The sequence below is a fragment of the Oncorhynchus keta genome, chromosome 17 (assembly GCF_023373465.1).
Source record: "Oncorhynchus keta strain PuntledgeMale-10-30-2019 chromosome 17, Oket_V2, whole genome shotgun sequence".
NCBI lineage: Eukaryota > Metazoa > Chordata > Actinopteri > Salmoniformes > Salmonidae > Oncorhynchus > Oncorhynchus keta.
Window position 1 is genome coordinate 24,957,135 of NC_068437.1, and position 17,710 is coordinate 24,974,844.

General features: G+C 39.3%; 1 protein-coding gene across 1 annotated transcript; it reads left to right on the plus strand.

The window, feature by feature from the left end:
* The first annotated feature begins 1,677 nt into the window (after positions 1–1,677).
* On the plus strand, positions 1,678–17,050 carry anpeplb (alanyl (membrane) aminopeptidase-like b). The gene is made up of 21 exons (XM_035791038.2): positions 1,678–2,344; positions 2,467–2,505; positions 3,586–3,728; positions 4,758–4,900; positions 5,222–5,348; positions 5,588–5,742; positions 5,891–6,004; positions 6,126–6,269; positions 6,410–6,475; positions 6,686–6,751; positions 6,898–7,046; positions 7,463–7,548; positions 12,332–12,465; positions 12,860–12,915; positions 14,644–14,791; positions 14,911–14,990; positions 15,072–15,182; positions 15,407–15,574; positions 15,668–15,808; positions 16,180–16,261; positions 16,480–17,050. Exons 1-21 carry the CDS (start codon positions 1,755–1,757, stop codon positions 16,639–16,641), a joined length of 2,904 nt encoding a protein of 967 aa, XP_035646931.1. The 5' UTR covers positions 1,678–1,754; the 3' UTR covers positions 16,642–17,050.
* Positions 17,051–17,710: the final 660 nt, after the last annotated feature.

A 17,710-nucleotide genomic window follows, 5' to 3' on the forward strand; every position in this document is an offset into this window, starting at 1 on the left:
GTTGAAAAGCATGCATTTGGTTTTACTAAGAGCAGTTGGAGGCCACGGAAGGAGTGTTGTATGGCATTGAAGCTTGTTTGGAGGTAAATGAGCACAGTGTCCAACGAAGGGCCAGAAGTATACAGAATGGTCTGTGTAGAGGTGGATCAGGGAATCGCCCGCAGCAAGAGCGACATCATTGATATATACAGAGAAAAGAGTCGGCCCGAGAATTGAACCCTGTGGTACCCCCATAGAGACTGCCAGCGGTCCGGACAACATGCTCTCCGATATGACACACTGAACTCTGTCTGCAAAGTAGTTGGTGAACCAGGCGAGGCAGTCGTCAGAAAAACCAAGGCTATTGAGTCTGCCGATAAGAATACCGTGATTGACAGTCGAAAGTCTTGGCTAGGTCGGTTGGTTAGTTAGTTGAAAGTGAGCCTTTCCTGTCATGGGAAATAAAATACCTAATGGCAACATTTCTCACAGCTTAACATAAGACACCTTGTTCACAGTAAGACAACACTGAATAAGGGGGTGTACAAATACAGTATTTTAACTTTTAAAATGCAAAATGCAAAGAATATATTAACGGTAAACTTGGGAACCATTTCACTTTCTTTGTTTTATTCTATGCAATGATCATGAACTTGTAAAAAAAGCAGGAAGTTGTTTCAATTCTCTGAATCAAGCACATTAAACTTTCTACCATGACTAGATACAAATGAATTACTACTGGAAACCATTGTAAACACGTACCATAATGTCTGGCAAGGTATTGTCATGCTTGGATTTATTTGGTCAGGTAAAGGAGGAAAACAATCTCAAGTATTGATACAAAGTAGTTTATATCAACAATATTCTAAATAGTCTGAGGGTTTACAAGATTTCTTTGATTTGCTATCATAAAAACATCTACAGGTACTTCAATCTATAAACTTTATTTACAGTAGGCCTATGCGTCTTTTTGTAGAATCTTGGTTTACCACGCAAATAGATTTCCTACAGTGTAATTCTATTTGTCACAGACCTAATTTCCCATAATGTTTTGTTTTCTTCAATTTTTTTCTCTTGAGGTAAAGAATTTGTGGTGAAGGGGAGGGGTATTCCAAATAATAATATGCTAAAATCCCTTCCCCCATAACTCACGCTCCTTGCGCAAACACATGCTCCTAATTTTCCCTGAATACATAGTAATCCAGTGCTGGTGGGACACTCCGAAGTTGTTTGGAAGACTGGTAGGGAACTCTTGAGGACTTAGAGGGCTGCAGCTCTTGCTGCTGTCCCACACAGCTGGTTCTATCATTACTTAGAACCGTGAGAATCAACATGCTTTTTTTCTTGCTCTTAAATGCCATTTTTCTTTTGAGAGGAGCTTACACGTTATAAAGTATCACTTTTTGTACCCAGCACTTATTGAGAGGCTTGGGATGGTTGGGAGACAAAGCGGTCCCTTTTGAGGTTCACCTAACACAGGATTGGTGGTATGAGAGGATAACCAATGCCAGATGTGTGGAAGAACAATCTGACTGATTTCATTTAAATGAACATCGACCTCCTTCAGTATTACTCTTTGCTTGCAATGGCAAGTTAATGCTTAATCTATGAGCAATAACTGGTTAGAACATGCCCATAGCCGTGTGCATGTTTATGGGAGGTCAGATGGAGACAGAGCCAATTAAAAGCAGCTCAGTTCTGTTTCAAGTTCAGTTCTGAGTTTCAAGCTTTACCAACACAACAGGAGGTGGGAGGCTCTTCCAGAAGGACTGGACATGGCCATAGGAATATATATCTCAAAGGTTCTGGCCATAGCCACAGTGGTAATGACCGTCTCATCTATTGGAGGAATAATTACAATGATGATTGTGTATGAGACCGAAAGAATCAAGATAAATCCTACACCACCACCAACACCTAACGCCACTATTCTGTATCCAACTGGACCACCACCCAACCTGAGACTCCCTGGAAACCTCATTCCAGAGAGATATGAACTCGTCCTACAGCCTCGCCTCTACACCTTTATAAACAACGCTACCAACCAATCTCTCATCTTCACTGGAAACTCCACTGTGTATTTTAGATGTGTGGAGAAAACCAAAACTATTTTCCTTCACAGTAAACAGAATGTGACTGATGTAACAGTGAAAGATCTTGACAATAAAAAGACCATCAACGTTAAGAACACCATACTGTATAATAATGAAAGCAACTTCTTAGAGATTCGACTGGAAGGTGTTTTGGAGGAAGACGGGAACTACAGTCTCTTCACTGCATTTGAGGGAGAGCTCCTTGATGATCTGGCTGGTTTTTACATGAGTTCATACAAAAAAGAACCAAGCACAAAGGATGACACTAAAACGTAAGTGTTTCTTTGATAACTGCTGAAAAATGAAAAATATCAATTATTTATTGTCAGACATATGAAAAGAATGCTGTGAGATGGAAAATAAATTAGACTTTTATATGAAAACCCATTTACAGGTTGGTCGGGAATGAAACTATTGTCGACCTTGACGAAAGGTAAGACTTGTACAAATCTGATTTAATATATGTTTACATCAATTATATTACATAACTGGATTGATCGCCAACCGCCACCCTAAACAGTGCTCTGGTTGGATAGAACTTTCAGTATGATAAAGGCATGATCATATGGGCAATTTACAGGTATTAGTTGTCCAGCGACTCTGATTATAAGAGAAGCACACTTAACTCCTGAACCTGTAAAATGTCCAGACCTTTTGACCCACTGTGTCATTAGATCCAGACCTCTTTTGGCGAAGGCTGTTCTATGGTTACATTTAGGAGTCTATAGTATGAAAGATTATTCTGTTTCTGTCTCTTAAGTCCTGACAGGTTAGGTAAGGCAGTAGCTTACTCTTTTAATATGCAGTGCTTCCTCAATGAATTAATGGTTCTGAAACCACTTGGTCATTACACCTTGACACACATTAATATGTGATCATTACCATGCTGTAAATCAGCGACCTGCTAGTTTACAGATCACAGTGCTTGAACAGAGAGCGGACACAAAGTTTCTCATGATTTGTATTCTATTGTACTCTCGTTTCTCTAAAAAACATGGCTAGTCTGTAAACTAGCAGGTCACTGATTTACAGCATGGTAACGATCACATATTATTGTGTGTGAAGGTGTCATGTTTTCTAAGGTAATACAAAATGTCCCTAGAAATGGGAATATATTTCCTTATTTCTTGACATATCAAATCACCCAGCAGTTGTTAGTCCTGGCTCGTATTTACAGTATATGCTCCGTAAAAAGACCCCCTGAGAGAATGTTGCACATTTTTCCTCTGTTCACTCCAGCAACAGCTTTGCTTCTCATTCCTTGAATAGATCAGGACAGTCATTTGACACAAATTGTTACTTCCTCATCGCTTTACAATTACAGTACTGTATCACGATAAATGTCATGTATCTCAGTTCATACTGTAGACATTGGAAGCTTGTATACTTTAATAACTGAAAAGCTAATCGAATCAAAATGAACTAACAAGCAACGATTTTCTGTTTTGTATTGCTGTTGTTCAATTCTAGGTGTATTATTTATCCTATTTTTCAACAAATACTTTCCACACAGATTCATTGCTACTAGCCAAATGCAGCCAACAGATGCCAGGAAAGTATTTCCTTGTTTCGATGAGCCAGCCATGAAGGCTGAATTTAAAGTCACTATCATTCATAGGTTTGGTACGCACGCACTAGCAAATGAGAAAGCCACAGGTGAGAAGCACATTTCATTCTATTGTCATACAAGGCCAAAAGGTGTAGGCTATACTGTATATTCAATAATATAGACATACACTTATGACTTGTCAATAAATTAATCATTTTATATGCATGACTTTGTAAACTATAACAAGGTTTCCATTCAACCTTATGAACCTTATGAAAAATCCCACGACAGGCCTGATGGAAACAGCACAGTTTTGTGTACACTTTTACAAACGTTGACAAAACGAAATACTTTAGACAAGATGGGATCTTTTTGTGCCGTTAAAATGTATTATGCGAGAAATAGTGGTGGAAAGCTATTAACCGCAAATGTTGATATAATAACCATCCTATCGAAGTAAACTTGGGAGTCATGCCTTGTGTGGTCCTCCCACTACGACTCCACAGTTTATTACGCTACAGATGAAATAACTTGTGAACTTCACAGGGTGGTGAAAGTGCACAGTGATATTGATGCTCTTTTCTAATTCTGGTAACATATTGATCGACTACCATTTGACAAATAAAAACGTTTTGCTCTTGTCCATAATAATCCCATCATGTAGACTAGCCTACCAGCACAGCCTACCCGCACTGTATCCGCGAGCTTTTGGCTCGAGCGCACGTTCCAGAGTAGGCACAGTTTTTGTGACATAAATAACGCTATCGTTAGACTTTTTAAAATGCGTTGGAGACACATTGAACTTTAGATTTTTATTCGGCACATGAAAACTAAAGCGGAAAAGTACAGTTTGTGTGTGCTATGTCATCACTGAGTATCTTTTATCCGCAACAAGTCCATTTGGTGGAAACGCCACTGGTGGGAAAATGTGCGTTTTAGAATGCTGATTGATATTCCCATGAAAATGTGTCTGTAGCTATAAATTCACAAATTATGAGGCTAATGCATGCATATACTGTTCCTATTCTTGTTGCTTACATTGAGTAAGCAAATTTGCTGTAGATTGTGTAAAAAAAAAAGCTGTTTTCTTTCTTACTTTCACAGTAATCAATACGTATTTTTAAAATTACTTTTAGGTACAACCCTTGTGGATATCGATGGAGAGAACTGGGAAGTCACTCGCTTTCAAACAACTAAGAAAATGTCAACATACCTCTTAGCTTTCACAGTATCTGATTTTGATTCCATAGTTTCTAAACATGAAAGAGTTGACATTAAGGTATGTATAGTTACTGAATCATAGCTGTAATAGTGTATTATATGATATCAACAAAATGACTTGTATTTTGTAACATAGGTATAACAAGGACCATGTGAAAGGGTTTGTAATTTCAATGGCCATGTCAAAGAAAGTTGATACTGTAGTAAATGAAAAATGAATGGCAATTCCAGTTAGATTTCAGGCAAACCACCATACTATTTATATGTATTCAGTTTAGACTACACTGTTGATTTTCATGGAAGAGATGTGTTTACTCACCATATCATATTGATATGATACTAAAACTCACTTTTTTATTCTCTGTTCGGTTTGTTAAAGACATATGCTAGACCGGAGGCCATAAAAGCTGGACATGCAAAATATGCTGCAGATATCACTGGAAATATACTGGCGTTCTATGAGAGTAAAGAAGTATTTGGCATGATTTATCCTTTGAGCAAGCTAGGTATGTGCACTATTGCACCATAACAATCTAAGATAAGCACTATTCAACAATACATTTTGATCAAATTCATCTAATCAATTGAATTCTTTACTCCATAAATTACCTGTCTAAAACATTGTAAGAAGAACACTGATCATTTTGTGAAATTCTATTAAATCATCAGCTGAAATGTATTCAAACAGCATACGGTTATGTACAACTAATGCAATATAAAATAACCTCTTTCATATCTACTTTAGATCAGATTGCTCTACCAGACTTCAGTGCAGGTGCCATGGAGAATTGGGGCTTGGTAACATATCGTGAGACAGCTCTGCTATATGAGGAAGGGGTGTCTTCCACATCAGACAAAGAGTGGATTGCTACAGTTATTGCACATGAGCTTGCCCATCAGGTATGAAAACTCATAATTACTGTATGTCAAAATGTAGTAAAAGATGTATAATGTAAAGTTAACTACATTTCATTAAAACATGATATTGTAATGTAGTGGCATTTACTGTAACACCACCTATTTTTTTTTTTTGTTTGTTTTTGTTCAGTGGTTTGGAAACCTGGTGACAATGGAATGGTGGAATGACCTGTGGCTGAATGAGGGATTTGCAACATATATATCCTATATGGGAGTGGATCACATTGAGCCAAAATGGAACATGGTATGTCCCCATCAACATTTAATAATGACTTCCCATTCTCAGTATATTTGTTCTGCATCTATTGCATAAGATTGCAAATTGTGGTCACACTGAAGAGGTTTCAAATGTTTTGTTTTTCCAGAAAGATCTGATTGTTCTAAATGACATCCAGACTGTATTTCAAGTGGATTCGTTGGCCTCATCCCATCCTCTAAGCTCTAATGAGGACGATGTTCAAACTCCTAGTGACATCGCTGAGCTTTTTGATTCCATCACCTACAGCAAGGTCTGGATACGACCAAGCCCAATGGGGGAACAGAGACGATATCAAAAAAATATTTTTTAACATTGTACAGGAATGTTCTATATAGTGATGCAATGAGTTCATGTACTCTATGAATATGAATATATCTTTCCACTCTTCAGGGGGCAGCTGTGCTGAGAATGCTTTCAGATTATCTGAAGGATAAGGTGTTTATGGATGGTCTAAAAGTAAGTCAAAATATGTCTCTGTCCATTAAAGGTGTAGAATGACTTATTGTCAGTGTGTGGAACATCTATGTGGTATATTTGTTTTTTTTTAAATTTTGCATATGGATGTATCAAAACTAATGGGAACCTTTTGTGGCTCAATAATCAATTACATTTTTGTATCCAATTCTTAAGAGTGTGTGTAAATAATATTGCTTCAAATTGTTTCAGAAATACCTTCAGGCTTTCCAGTATAGTAATGCTGTACACAAGGACCTGTGGGAATATTTACAGAAGGTAAAAGATGATACAGTAGTTTTACCAGGGCTATTAACACAAAACTCATATATATGTATTTCTGTGTTTTCAAGCATGTAAAAAGTATAGAATACTTTAGCGGTATGAATACATGGTCTAAAATGCTAATGACAAGAACTTTCTAGGCGGTGGACAACGACGGCAGCCACATTAAAGTTGCTGAAGTCATGGCAACTTGGACAATGCAAATGGGCTACCCAGTCATCACCATCAACACCACCACTGGGGACGTTTCTCAAGAACATTTCCTCCTAATTCAACCATCTGACTACAAGTAAGGCCAAGAAACACCACAGAGAGAGAAAACAAATGGAAGAGGTTTCCTGAATCAACGACCATCTCCTCCATGTAGAATTAGATGCTTAGTTTATGTTGTGTAACTTGAAAAATTGTATCTTAAATTGTATTTTTTTTAAATCAACATATGTCAAACACCTGTCATAACTGTTTCTAATACATGCAAAATGACACTGCCTTAACATTGAGTTATGACATGTTTATGACAATATTATGACGCTGTTCTCATGTATATTTCAAATAAGACGTTACTATATTATTATCCTTTCAATTGGATTACATTGTAATGAATTAGGCCTACATTGAAGCATTCTATTCGCATATGTAAATATCAATGGCTGTAGGTCATAATAGTATGCCATTGATTTTTTATGAATTTATCTCTTTCATTAGTTATACATGGCATGTCCCAATCAAAGTGATGAAGGAAGGTTTAGCTCCCACAGCACTACCTACACAAGTACTGGCTGTTCCTAAAGGTAAGGAATATTACATTGAATTAACTTAGGTACACTATGTACAATTGTTTATGTATGTCTTAGTATCACCTAATGAATAACCTTTTCCCCGGGGTAATTGAGAGATCTGATCGGATGAGCTATGTTATGTGCAGTAATTCTCCATTATTATAGATAGACTGAACATGGAAAATATCCTTCTGTATACCAGGGTTGTGGGTCTCGAGACCACATATTGAGTGTATCGGTCTTGTCTTGGTTTTTAACTCGGTCTTGACTCGGTCTCGAACAGTGAGGACTCGTTATTTCTTCCCGAGACCAGCAGAGTAAAAATCGCATAATTTTCAGCTCCCATTCAGTCAACGGATTAAAACGCTTCCACAGGTCAAATATCCACACTCCTGTCATGATACATTAATATCTTGTCGCCTATTGAAACCTGGTTGGTGGGACATCCCAAGGATTCTGTTATAACACGGACCGAATTTCTTTGCTGCGCTAATACAGGTGGGCATTTGTTGGGATGACTCATGTACTGGAGGAAGGTCTGCAGGGTAGTCAATAGCTGGCACAGTCATACAATCTGATTTGAAACCTAACCACGCTGATAACATTATGCCTAACACTGATCTTGAATTAAGACCAAAAATCAAATTTTTGTTTTCATTAATTTTTAGTATATAAAGACAATTTTTTACTTTGCCACTGGCCAATCTAGTGGAAATCGTTTAGCTCTGCCTCCAGGACAAGATTCATCCCAATAAACGTCACCTGCGCAGCTAGTAGGGAAGTATGGGATAACCATTAGTAAGGGCCAGTAGCGATTTTAGCATGTACAGTCGTGGCCAAAAGTTTTGAGAATGACACAAATATTAATTTTCACAAAGTTTGTTGCTTCAGTGTCTTTAGATATTTTTGTCAGATGTTACTATGGAATACTGAAGTACAATTTCAAGCATTTCATAAGTGTCAAAGGCTTTTATTGACAATTACATGAAGTTGATGCAAAGAGTCAATACTTGCAGTGTTGACCCTTCTTTTTCAAGACCTCTGCAATCCGCCCTGGCATGCTGCCAATTAACTTCTGGGCCACATCCTGACTGATGGCAGCCCATTCTTGCATAACCAATGCTTGGAGTTTGTCAGAATTTGTGGGTTTTTGTTTGTCCACCTGCCTCTTGAGGATTGAACACACGTTCTCAATAGGATTAAGGTCTGGGGAGTTTCCTGGCCATGGACCCAAAATATCAATGTTTTGTTCCCCGAGTCACTTAGTTATCACTTTTGCCTTATGGCAAGGAGCTCCATCATGCTGGAAAATGTATTGTTCGTCACCAAACTTTTCCTGGATGGTTGAGAGAAGTTGCTCTCGGAGGATGTGTTGGTACCATTCTTTATTCATTCGTGTTCTTAGGCAAAATTGTGAGTGAGCCCACTCCCTTGGCTGAGAAGCAACCCCACACATGAATGTTCTCAGGATGCTTTACTGTTGGCATGACACAGGACTGATGGTAGCGCTCACGACAAGCTTTTTTTCCGGATGCCCCAAACAATCGGAAAGGGGATTCATCAGAGAAAATGACTTTACCCCAGTCCTCAGCAGTCCCTGTACCTTTTGCAGAATATCAGTCTGTCCCTGATGTTTTTCCTGGAGAGAAGTGACTTCTTTGCTGCCCTTCTTGACACCAGGCCATCCTCCAAAAGTCTTCACCTCACTGTGCATGCAGATGCACTCACACCTGCCCGCTGCCATTACTGAACAAGCTCTACTGGTGATGCCCCGATCCTGCAGCTGAATCAACTTTCGGAGACGGTCCTGGCGCTTGCTGGACTTTCTTGGGCGCCCTGAAGCCTTCTTCACAACAATTGAACCACTCTCCTTGAAGTTCTTGATGATCCAATAAATGGTTGATTTAGGTGCAATCGTACTGGCAGCAATATCCTTGCCTGTGAAGCCCTTTTTGTGCAAAGCAATGATGACGGCATGTGTTTCCTTGCAGGTAACCATGGTTGACAGAGGAAGAACAATTTTTCCAAGCACCACCATCCTTTTGAAGCTTCCAGTCTGTTATTCAAACTCAATCAGCATGACAGAGTGATCTCCAGCCTTATCCTCGTCAACACTCACACCTGTGTTAACGAGAGAATCACTGACATGATGTCAGCTGGTCCTTTTGTGGCAGAGCTGAAATGCAGTGTAAATGTTTGCAATTAATTGCAATTCATCTGATCACTCTTCATAACATTCTGGAGTATATGCAAATTGCCATTTATACAAACTGAGGCAGCAGACTTTGTGAAAATTAATATTTGTGTCATTGTCACAACTTTTGGCTACGAATGTACATCTTGGTGGGGCAAAAAAAAAATGTTGTTGGATGCATGCCAGAAAAGCCCTAAACAAAACATTAATTGCACTATAATGGTGACAAATGGTGCCCACAGACTGATAGGGCCTACATAAAGCTGTTCCAACAGCAGTCCCAACATCTTACCACTGCTACATCTGGCTATCAGCAGAGCCTTGTCTGGCAGCGAAACAGTTCATTCAGCCTCATTTACTGCCTTTAAAAAAACATAGCTGATATGGCTGACTTGGTTAAACAAATGTGGTTTCTAATGACAATTGAGCTGTACAAACTATGGTGCAAGGGGATGAGAAGCGGATAAGAGGGCAATCCGTATTTTAGATTAAGACATTAATGAGTGAGCTAGGACTGACGTAGTTAATATAACTATTTGTTTAGCACTTTTGAAATGTACAGAGACAGAATTCAGAACATGAGCCGTTCTTACAGTGCTCTCCCTGTACACCAAGTCTGAACCGTTGGATAAATAAAGGGGGCATATAAGCAGACAATGAAAGCTCTTACAATATTCGATGATTGCATTTCTCTAAACAGGTTATAGGCTACATGTGCACTACTAAGTCAGAACAGTAGGTGAAATTAAGAGGGGTAAATAGACCAAATTATTAGGGTGAGGCACATGGGCTACTGACATCCTACTACACAGCATACACGTAGTATTGCTTTTTAGTTACCGTATACATATCTCCCTGGCATATTACATAATTTATGTCGCAGCATACAATACATCTTTGTACTCTCGTTGTAGTACTATGCTCACTTGAACAGGAAGGTGGTCTGGCAGTCCTTCATGGCCAATTCTTGTCATCAAAGTCTGGCATTCTCTAGATTTATGGTGCTTTCAAAACAACTGGAAACTCTGAAAAAAACATGGTCAAATCATGATGACGTCATTGATCTTCAGGTCGTAGCTATAGAAAAAGGCCGGATTTACAATTCGGAGTTGGATGACTGTTCAAAATGTATTTTCCCTGTCGTTTATTCCTGACTTCCCAGTTGTCTTGAACTCACTGAAGTCAAGTTTCCGCTGTTCTGAGTTAACAGTTGCTTTGAGTGTGGCACAAATCATGCTTCATTGACAGCATGGCCAATGTTGAATGTTTACCATTTTAAACTTGGAAAAGAGACCCAGATTTGGGACCACACAGCCACTGTCACTGATTCCTTCCAAACCACTCATTGTTGAATTTGCAATTTCCAACTTGTTGTGTAATGTTTATGTGCAATGGCTGATGAGCACCGATACGTTTTATCTATAATTTTTCTTAATTATTTCTCTTCATATGACAAGGATTGAAAGGATTTGCCAGTAGATTGTCGACTTGATTCATGATGATGACTGCTAGCTAAGATTTTGAAAGTATGATTTTGACATGATCAGTCCAATCAAAGGTACTGTAGACATAACGTGATTTGACAATTTTATCTGTGTCCAATGACCTCAAGCCATCTTGGATGGGCACTTTTAATGTAACTCTATGGTGGCACCGAAGGGGCTTGAATTTTCTAGCTATACCCTTAGACTTGGTGGTGACGTAGTGTTCCAATGAGTGACAGAACACTGAGCCAATCACGGCGCAATGCTCCATATTTTCTGCTGGCTTGCTCCACCATCACAGAAAGCACTGAGCTAGGCTGAAACACCTGCATTTTGGAGCTGCCTTACTCAAGAAAGCAAAAAAGAAACCATGTTCGTATGCAGCTTTATTAACTCAATTATATATTTTTTTACATTGTTTGCAAATATGATATGAATATGATATGATACTGATATGTGACACATATTAATGCCAAAACAACACGCAAAACAGGCAAGCCCCCTCAAAATTTTGTATATATATATATATATATATATTTTTTTTTTGTGTTAAAAATCTGGGTCTGATTGACAGTTAAGGGCAGAACGAGGAAGTTGTTACATATTTAGTATTTTTATCTATTATTTAGAGACCCGTTTGGGTTAGTGATCATTTGTAGAGTGGCTCTCTATTTTCCCTCTGCTTGCATTTTTTCACCATTCTAAATGTCAAAAAAATCCATATGTTCTTCTGAAATATGAACACAGAAACACTAGGAATTCGGACTCTTATTATGGAGGTGATTTGAAACAATTGCAATCATGTCCTTAAATTGGACTCGCATTGATTTGGTCTCGGTCTTGTCTCGGCCCCCTCGCCTCGGTCTTGACTCGGTCTCGGGCCCCACGCCTCGGTCTTGACTCAGTCTCGGCCACCTTGCCTCGGTCTTGATTTGGTCTCCACCCCCTCGCCTCAGTCTTGAATTGGTCTCCCTTTAGGTGGCCTCAAACACAACACTGCTGTATACTGTATGATAACAGCAAACCCAACTAATTAAATGGTGCTAGTCAGTAGTTCTGTCAATAAAAACCTAATTGAGGCAAAATGTAACTTTCATGTTCTGTATTTGCTCAACAGAGCGGAAGTCAGCATTCAAGTCTGAAGATGGCAAGTGGGTGCTTGCCAACATAAACTGTATGGGATATTTCAGAGTCAACTACGATCCAGCAAATTGGGATAGACTGCTCTCTCAGCTGGAAACTAATATTCATGTAAGTCTTCCTCATTTGTGTGGAACAGTATTGTTCATACAGTCCTAGTCAGACACAAAACAGCACATTATTGCAGGTGCTTAGAAGGCTGCACTTGTGTACAATCATGAACTGTCCTTGACAGAATAAACAATGTAGCATTTTCTAAGGAGACTAGGTGATATTTTGTTATGGTAAGAAATATTTGGAGAGAATGTGCTGGACAAGGTTTTTGTATGTACATTCTTGTGAGTACATTGAAGAATGCCGGACACCTGGCATGCATCTGCTATTTGAAACCCCTTGTCACAGACCATGGAGCATGACCCTTAGCTTAATAAGTCAAATAAGATGATATGCTAGCTCCCTTGTGTAGTTTACTTTAATAATTATAATTAATTTGATTTATTCACAGGAAATTCCACTCATCAACCGGGGACAGCTTATTGATGATGCATTCAACCTGGCAAGGTAGTCTCATCTAAGACTGATAAGTTCATGGTTTTCCTTCTAAATGTATATTCTGGTACACATGTCTTACACATTATAGGGATTGCATTTTCATGGTTTGAAATCTTATGGAAATCCTGCTTTCATGATTCAATGAATATCCTCTTTTGACTGCTAAGGTCTTCTTACAGTTGAAGTCAGAAGCTTTTCACAATTCCTGACATTTAATCATAGTAAAACTTCCCTGTCTTAGGTCAGTTAGGATCACCACTTTATTTTAAGAATGTGAAGTGAAATGTCAGAATAATAGTAAAGAGAATGCTTTATTTCAGCTTTTATTTCTTTCATCACATTCCCAGTGGGTCAGAAGTTTATATCCACTCAATTATCCTTCCACAAGCTTCCCACAATAAGTTGGGTGAATTCTGGCCCATTCCTAGTGACAGAGCTGGTTTAACTGAGTCAGATTTGTAGGCCTCCTTGCTCGCACACACTTTTTCAGTTCTGCCCACACATTTTCTATGGGATTTAGGTCAAGGCTTTGTGATGGCCACTCCAATACCTTGACTTTGTTGTCCTTAAGCCATTTTGCCACAACTTTGGAAGTATGCTTGGGGTCATTGTCCATTTGGAAGACCCATTTGCGACCAAGCTTTAACTTCCTGACTGATGTCTTGAGATTTTGTTACAATATATCCACATAATTTTCCTCTCTCCTCATGATGCCATCTATTTTGTGAAGTGCACCAGTCCCTCCTGCAGCAAAGCAACCCCACAACATCATGCGTGCTTCACGGTTGGGATGGTGTTCTTCGGCTTGCAAGCCTTCCCCTTTATCCTCCAAACATAATGATGGTCATTATAACCAAACAGTTCTACTTTTGTTTCATCATACCAGAGGACATTTCTCCAAAAAGTACTATCTTTGTCCCCATGTGCAGTTGCAAACCGTAGTCTGTATTTTTTATGGTGGTTTTTGAGCAGTGGCTTCTTCCTTGCTGAGCGGCCTTTCAGGTTATGTCGATATCGGACTCGATTTACTGTGGATAAAGATACTTTTGTACCTGGTTCCTCCAGCATCTTCACAAGGTCCTTTGCTGTTGTTGTGGGATTGATTTGCACTTTTCGCACCAAAGTACGTTCATCTCTAGGAGACAGAATGCGTCTCCTTCCTGAGCGGTATGACGGGTGCGTGGTCCCATGGTGTTTATACTTGCGTACTATTGTTTGTACAGATGAACGTGGTACCTTCAGGCGTTTGGAAATTTCTCCCGAGGATGAACCAGACTTGTGGAGGTCTAAAATTTTTTGGGATGATTTCTTTTAATTTTCCCATAATGTCAAGCAAAGAGGCACTGACTTTGAAGGTAGGCCTTGAAATTCATCCCCAGGTGCACCTCCAATTGACTCAAATGATGTCAATTAGCCTGTCAGAAGTTTCTAAAGCCATAACATCATTTTCTGGAATTTTCCAAGTTGTTTAAATGCACGGTCAACTTAGTGTATGTAAACTTCTGACCCACTGGAATTGTGATACAGTGAATTATAAGTGAAATAATCTGTCTGTTAACAATTTTTCTAAAATTACTTGTGTCGTGCACAAAGTAGATGTCCTAACCGACTTGCCAAAACTATAGTTTGTTAACAAAAAATGTGTGGAGTGGTTGAAAAATGAGTTTTAATGACTCCAACCTAAGTGTATGTAAACTTCTGACTTCAACTGTAATGATATATTAAATTTTTATCTAGGGCCAAACATATTAATGTGACACTGGCTCTGAGAACTACCAAGTACCTCCGGAATGACACAGAGTACATACCATGGGAATCAGCACTGAGAAACCTGGACTATTTCATTCTCATGTTTGATCGCTCTGAGGTCTATGGCCCAATGCAGGTCAGTACTCAAATACAGATACTGTACATTAAAGCGCCCTGTTATCATAGGAAACTGTATTACTACACAGTTGAGTGACAAATAAGAGTGTAATAGTATTTTTTCTATGCTATTCCCAGGCATACATGCGAAAGCAAGTTGGTGGCCTTTATCAACATTTTGAAAATTTCACTACAGTCCCCGAGGATCCTTCTGAACAGTGAGATTGTTTTGTCTCCCATAATCATCTGATATTTCCTCTCTGTAAGTATGTTATTAACATGTTATTATTTGTTCGCAGGTACAACCAGATTAACGCCATCTCAGTCGCATGCAGCAATGACATTGAAGACTGCCAAAAAATGGCAAAAAAGCTCTTTGACAACTGGATGACAAACAAAACCATCAATCCGTAAGGAATTGAGTTTCATCAAACCAACATAGCCAGATGCACTTAGCTCTGTATTCCACAGTTGAATGGGGTAGTAATATAATTCATAAAACATAACACATTTATAACCTGTAATATGCGTGATATTGATTCAATAACAGAATACCAGAATGTTATATGCAATTTGTTCCTTTTAACTTTAATGAACAGATATAGTTTCTCTACGATTATCCCCTCTGTCACAGCATACAACCCAACCTGAAGGCCACCATCTACTGCCAAGCTATAGCTGCTGGGGGAGAGAAGGAATGGGAATTTGCTTGGGGCAAGTTCCAGAATGCCACCACAGCATCGGAGAAAGACAAATTAAGATTTGCCCTCTCGTGCACCAGGAAGATCTGGCTCCTGAACAGGTTAGATTGTTTCCCTCTGTACCACCCTCTTCTGGGACATTAACTTTAGTTACTATGCAACCATTTAACATACATTTCCTTATTATCTTGCAGATACCTTGAGTACACTTTGAACCCTGACAAGATAAGAAAAATGGATGCCATTTCTACCATCAACTACATAGCCAGGAATGTGGCAGGGCAAGCAATAGCCTGGAATTTTGTCCGCGCCCACTGGAACTACATCAGCTTGGAGTATGTTTGTTTCTGTTAAGTACTGTACATAGGGTTAATGTTACGACAAACAAGCCAGAGAACCAAGTTCCTTTCCAACTGAAATAATGGACTCATGATCTACTAGCAATTATACAGCTTAGATTTTTTTGTATGGTGTCTCATAAAAATCACCTAAATAAACCTCAAGCAATATACCAATAAGGAAGGCGTAGACCGATCAACCATGTCTGGTACTAAGGTCTCCTTGGGCAATCAGAGGAAATCACCTAAGCTACAATTTATCATCCATTTGTTTGGAGTTGCCAGGCAGTTATCTAAATTGGCTTCTATCAAACTGCTTGCTGAGCAAACATGCTCATCTTACCTCTGCCCTCCGCCCTCTTCCTCAGGTACGGAGGAGGGATCATGTCATTTGGCCGCCTGATTGAGGGAGTGACGCAGAGATTTTCCACGGACTTTGAGCTCCAAGAGGTGAGCTTCTCCCTATTGGTAACAGGCAGGCCTACAACAATATCTGAGTCACAAACCTCTCCTCCTTTGCCTCGATGACTAAATAGAATGTAGTGATTCAGTTGCAATGTCTGGGGATGAGAGACTAGGTTCAGCTGGTGGGAGTTGAATTCTGAGTAATCGCTCTAATTACTGGTTTCCGCCCTAATTCTAACTTTTTCCTTATTGTTATTGTGCAGCTGAGGCAGTTCCAGAGCGACTATAATGAAGAGGAATTGGGTTCTGCGAGCAGGGCCCTAGAGCAAGCCATTGAGAGAACCCAGGCCAACATTAAATGGGTGAAGGAAAACAAGCAGACTGTTCTGGAGTGGTTTAGAAAAGAATCAAGTGAGAGCAGCTGAACTGAAAAACAGATTTTATTTCATTCTAATTACATACGAAAACAGGTTCCATATAATCAACATGCAATATTCTGAAATAAATATGTATATTTCAATGTTTGAAAGGAATTACGTCACTTTTAATTCAACAAGTAACAAATCCACCATGTATTTTTGAGACTTTCCAATATTGTTTACACTGACAAAGTACTTTCTCAGGTTCATTGAGAACTACAATTATTCTGTTAAGACTATCAAACAACACACAACTATAGCAATAATATGTCTTTATGTATTTGTAAAAGTATTATGTACCAAAGTATTGCATATTGCATCTTGCCATTTTCCTTTTTTAAATCAATGTAAATGTTTGGGCTATCATGTTTGGAGGCGTGAGGAATATTCAACAATAAATATATACATAATTGTCTCTAAGTGCATTATTTGTTAGTAAAGGGCTCAGAAAGACTGAGACATTTAGTTTTTGTTACATGTTGTAAGGGTTTTCTTCTGGTGAAAGAGAGGCGGACCAAAATGCAGCGTGGTGGTTATTCATGTTTTTAATAAAGACGACTATACATAACAAGAAAAGTGAAAACCTAAACAGTCCTATCTGGTGCAAACACAGAGACAGGAACAATCACCCACAAAATAGGCTACCTAAATATGGTTCCCAATCAGAGACAATGACTAACACCTGCCTCTGATTGAGAACCATATCAGGCCAAACATAGAAATAGACTAACCAGACACAAAACATAGAATGTCCTGACCAACACTAAAACAAGGAAAACACATACGAACAATGGACATAACCCCCCCAAGGTGCGGACTCCGAACGCACAACCTAAACCTATAGGGGAGGGTCTGGGTGGGCATCTGTCCGCGGTGGCGGCGCTGGATGTGGACCCCACTCCATAATTGTCTTAGTCCACCTCCTTAGTGTCCCTTGAGTGGCGACCCTCGCCGCTAACCTTGGCCTAGGAAACCTAACAACGGGCCCCACTGGACTGAGGTAGCTCGGGACCGTGGGGAAGCTCGGGAGTGCGAGGAAGCTCAGGCAGGTTGATGGATCTACCAGATCCTGGCT

Bases quoted from the DNA above. Each gene is read 5' to 3' on its own strand.
- anpeplb (XM_035791038.2), top strand. From the start codon at position 1,755: ATGGCCATAGGAATATATATCTCAAAGGTTCTGGCCATAGCCACAGTG. The intron at 2,506-3,585 runs GTAAGACTTGTA...CTTTCCACACAG, and splicing joins ATTGTCGACCTTGACGAAAG to ATTCATTGCTACTAGCCAAA. The intron at 15,183-15,406 runs GTAAGGAATTGA...CCTCTGTCACAG, and splicing joins ACAAACAAAACCATCAATCC to CATACAACCCAACCTGAAGG.